The sequence below is a fragment of the Geospiza fortis genome, unplaced genomic scaffold, assembly GCF_000277835.1.
Source record: "Geospiza fortis unplaced genomic scaffold, GeoFor_1.0 scaffold78, whole genome shotgun sequence".
NCBI classification, from domain to species: domain Eukaryota; kingdom Metazoa; phylum Chordata; class Aves; order Passeriformes; family Thraupidae; genus Geospiza; species Geospiza fortis.
Window position 1 is genome coordinate 3,080,951 of NW_005054339.1, and position 4,462 is coordinate 3,085,412.

The window sequence follows — 4,462 nt, forward strand, 5'->3', positions numbered from 1 at the left end:
GGGGCTGACCATGGGAGCCGGGGCCAGTGCCGAGGAGAAGCATTCCCGAGAGCTGGAGAAGAAGCTCAAGGAAGATGCTGAGAAGGATGCCAGGACTGTGAAGCTGCTGCTGCTGGGTAAGGGGGACACAACACCCAGGGGGGACATACCCATCCCTTGAGCATCTCACCCTAACAGCCCACCCAATGCTCCCCTGAAACCTACCAGTGCCCCTCAACCCAACCAGCACCCCTCAACACAACCAGCACCCCCTCAACCCAACCAACACCTCTCAACCCAACCAAAACCTCTCAACCCAACCAGCACCCCTCGACCCAATCAGCACCTCTCAATCAAACCAGCACCTCTCAACCCAGCCAGCACCGCTCAACCCAACCAGAATTCCTCAACTCAACCAGCACCCCCAAACCCAACCAGCACCCTTCAACCCAACCAGCACACCCCACAGCTGCCCCCAACCCAACCAGCCAATCCAACATTCCTCTGGCCCCCAGATGGACCCCAAACCCAAGCAACCCACCCTCACAGTTCATTCAACTTTCTCCTGACTCACCCAGGACCCTTAAAACCAAGCAGCCCACCCCAACATCAACCCCATTCCCAGCAGCCCTAAACCAAACCTCCCCTTCTCAAGAGCCCACCCAGTGTTTCCCTGATGCCTTTAAACACCTTTAAACAAAACCAGCACAACCCAGGAGTGTCCCCAACAGCTTCCCACTCCCAGGCATCCCTAAAACCAACCAACCCCTCCCCAATAAAACACCCAAAGTTTTCCTGACCCCACTCTAAACCCAATCAGTTCAACAGTCCCCAGGCCTCTGGTCCTCTGCTCCTAAGCACCCCTAAACCCAGTCAGCCCACTCTAGCAGTCCTCTGACACCCACAGCACGCCTAAAGCCAACCAGTCAACCCAAAAGCCCACCCAATGTTTCCTTTCTCCCTCGGCACCCCTAAACCCAACCAGCCACCCCAACAGCCCCCCATTCCCAGGATCCCCTAAACCAGCTCATCCCAACTTGCTCAGCACCCCTTACCAGGCGCCCCAAACACAACAGACCATCTCAACAAGAAGATGAGATCCTGAGATCCTAAGGTCCTACAATCCACCCTAAGATCCCCTGGCTTCCATACATCCCTCAACTCAACCAGCCCACCTAACATCCCCCCACTCCCAGATCCCCCAGCCAACCCATCTTGAGTCTTCACCCACACAACCTACCACCACTCCAGCCTGTCAGCACCCCTGCCCCATGCTCCTAGGGACCCCCATGCAGCCCATTCCACCACCCCATGTGTGTCCCTGGAGCCCCCTTGTGCTGTGTGTCCCTCCCAGTCCTTCCCAGTCCCCCAGTGGTGCCTGAGGATTGGGGTGCTGTGTATGTGTTGGGGCCGTGGGTGGCATCACTGTCCTCATAGCTTGGCCCAGGACACATCTCCCTGCACAGCCACAAGTTTGGGGCATTGGGTGGTGGGTGGCAGGGTTGCGATGTCACCATGTCCCCACCCCTCCCCTGGGCTCCTGAGAGTGTCCTGGTTGAGCTGCTTCAGATCCCATTAGACACAGCGGCTCAGGCTAACCTTAATGCCACTGGCACCAGGCTGTTAATCCCCCTGCACACCCTGAGCCATGGACACAGCACAGCCAGCAGTGCCCGCAGCCACGTCAGGCACCAAGGCTCTCAGTGAGCCAGCACGGGGCTCAGCTGGGAGTGCCCATGGCACCACCATGACCCTGTTTTGTCCCCTTAGGAGCAGGGGAGTCGGGGAAGAGCACCATTGTCAAGCAGATGAAGTAAGTGCCAAGGCGAGGGTCACTTGATGGTGCCCACCATGCACAGTGTCTGTCCCACACTGCAGCCATGGGGTGCCCTATCCCACTGTGCCTGACTCCCTGTGCCACTGCCATGGGGTGCATCCATCGTGTGGCTCAGCTCCACGGCACCCAGCTCAGCCCCACGCTGTGACCTTCCCTGGCCAGGATCATCCACCAGGACGGTTACTCGCTGGAGGAATGCCTGGAGTTCATTGCCATCATTTACAGCAACACGCTCCAGTCCATGCTGGCCATCGTGCGGGCCATGACCACCCTCAACATCCAGTACGGGGACACGGCTCGCCAGGTGAGGAGCATTCCATGTGGGGCAGGGGTTCCCCGCAGTCCCCAGGCCCCACTGACCCCCTGTCCCTCACAGGACGATGCCCGTAAGCTGCTGCACCTCTCGGACACCATCGAGGAGGGGACCATGCCTAAGGAGATGTCAGAAATCATCGGGAGGCTCTGGAAGGACTCGGGCATCCAAGCCTGCTTTGACCGCGCCTCCGAGTACCAGCTCAACGACTCTGCGGGCTAGTACGTGCTGGGCTCAGGGAGCGTGGCTGGGGGAGGCATCAGGGGGGTTCCAACCCGTGTCTCATGCCCACCGCGTGCCTGGCCAGCTACCTGTCAGACCTGGAGCGCCTGGTGACCCCCGGCTACGTCCCCACAGAGCAGGACGTGCTGCGTTCCCGCGTCAAGACAACCGGCATCATCGAGACCCAGTTCTCCTTCAAAGACCTCAACTTCAGGTGGGGGCCAGGCCCCAGTGAGGGCTGGTGCCAGGGGTGGGCAGGGAGGGGGGTGCTGACCCTCCTTTGTCCTGCCCAGGATGTTCGATGTGGGCGGACAGCGGTCAGAGAGGAAGAAGTGGATCCACTGCTTTGAGGGCGTGACCTGCATCATCTTCATCGCGGCTCTCAGTGCCTACGACATGGTCCTGGTGGAGGATGATGAAGTGGTGAGGAACGCTCACCACCTCACAGCCCCTCTGCTTTGCCCCAGCCGTGACTTGGGTGTCACCACGGGGCTGTGTCCCTCCGCAGAACCGCATGCACGAGAGCCTGCACCTCTTCAACAGCATCTGCAACCACCGCTACTTCGCCACCACCTCCATCGTCCTCTTCCTCAACAAGAAGGACGTTTTCCTGGAGAAGATCAAGAAGGCCCACCTCAGCATCTGCTTCCCCGACTATGACGGTGAGTATGGCGGTGGCTGGTGGTGGTGGGGTGCTGCTGGAGGGCTGGGTGCCACCGCCCCCGCAGGAGTCCCCCACAAGGTGTCCTCAGCACCCCATGCAAGCGGTGCTGCATGAGCCTTGCTGAGGGAGAGTACAAGATTTATCCACCTGAGGGAGCACTGGGTAATCCCGGGCCGGCATTTTGGCGGGGGACCAGCCCAGGAAGGGATCCTGCTCACTGCCTCACCACCAGGTCCCAACACCTACGACGATGCGGGCAACTACATCAAGCTGCAGTTCCTGGAGCTGAACATGCGGCGGGACGTGAAGGAGATCTACTCCCACATGACCTGCGCCACCGATACCGAGAACGTCAAGTTCGTCTTTGACGCCGTCACTGACATCATCATCAAGGAGAACCTCAAGGACTGCGGGCTGTTCTGAGCCCCAGCCGAGCACCCCCTCCCCTGGGAGCAGCCCCACCGCTGACCCCATTCCACCTCCACAACCATCTCCACTTGCCCCACACCCCTGGGATTTGACCTGCCCAGCTCTAAAGCCACCCCTGGTGAAGTGGGGGGGCTGGGGGGGCGGGGGGCACAATCTCACTCCCCCTCCCCAACAACTCTCCCACTGTGGGACCCCCAGTTCTGCTGGAAGTCTCTGGGGCTCCAGGTCCAAGGGGCACCTGGATGACCCTGGATACTACAGGGTGCTGCAGGTCCCTGGGTAACCCTCAGAGCTCCGGGGGACGGGGGTTCCCTTGGGTGCTAAGGGTCATTGAGCACCCCTTGGAGCAGAGGGGTGTTTGGGGGTCCTGGGTGTCCCTAGGTATTTGAGGGATCCTGGGGTGTCCCTGCATTCCCTTTAGAGCTGAGGTGCTGGGGTTCCCAGATGACCTTTGGCATTGGGGAGACTGGGGGGTTTTGGGTGGCCCTTGGTGCTGGGAGTCCCTGGTACCCCTTGGAGCTGAGGGGTGTTATTGGTTCCCTTGGGTGCTGGGGGGTCCAGGTGCCCTCTGAAGCTCTGGCTGCTGGGGTGGTCCCTCGGGTGCTGCTGGGTGTCCATGGGTGCCCCCCTGGAGCTGGGGGTCTCCACAAACCCCTCAGAGCTGGGGGCCCTTTGGGTGTGGGGTGTCCATGGGTGATCCCTGGGGCTGGGGGTTCCTGTGGGCTGCTGGGTGCAAGGGGTGCTGCAGATCATTGGGTGTTCCTGGGTGTCCCCAGGGACTGTGATACTGGAGCTCCCTTGGTGCCACCATGTCACCGCTGCAGAGCCAGGGGGTGGTCATGTGTTTGTTCCCCCCCACCCCACAGCCCCTCGGGGTAGGGCTCAGCCCTGCAGCAGCATCCCAGCTACACCCCCAAGGGTCCCACCACTGCCCTCACCTCCCACAACCAGGGGCTTCTCCTGACCCCAGGGGGATGCCAACCCACCTTGTGTCCCTCTCCCACCCCTGGGGCCCACC

General features: G+C 60.9%; 1 protein-coding gene across 1 annotated transcript; it reads left to right on the forward strand.

The window, feature by feature from the left end:
• On the forward strand, window positions 1–3,447 carry GNAT1 (G protein subunit alpha transducin 1). Its single transcript, XM_005422433.1, has 8 exons — window positions 1–116; window positions 1,750–1,792; window positions 1,979–2,120; window positions 2,193–2,350; window positions 2,437–2,565; window positions 2,645–2,774; window positions 2,860–3,013; window positions 3,248–3,447. The coding sequence occupies exons 1-8, from the start codon at window positions 11–13 to the stop codon at window positions 3,436–3,438; spliced, it is 1,053 nt and encodes a 350-aa protein (XP_005422490.1). The 5' UTR covers window positions 1–10; the 3' UTR covers window positions 3,439–3,447.
• Window positions 3,448–4,462: the final 1,015 nt, after the last annotated feature.

Excerpts from the sequence above, each read along its gene's own strand:
- GNAT1 (XM_005422433.1), top strand. The coding sequence starts at position 11 with ATGGGAGCCGGGGCCAGTGCCGAGGAGAAGCATTCCCGAGAGCTGGAG. Across the intron at positions 1,793-1,978 it reads ACCATTGTCAAGCAGATGAA|GATCATCCACCAGGACGGTT; the intron begins GTAAGTGCCAAG and ends TTCCCTGGCCAG. Across the intron at positions 2,775-2,859 it reads TGGTGGAGGATGATGAAGTG|AACCGCATGCACGAGAGCCT; the intron begins GTGAGGAACGCT and ends GTCCCTCCGCAG.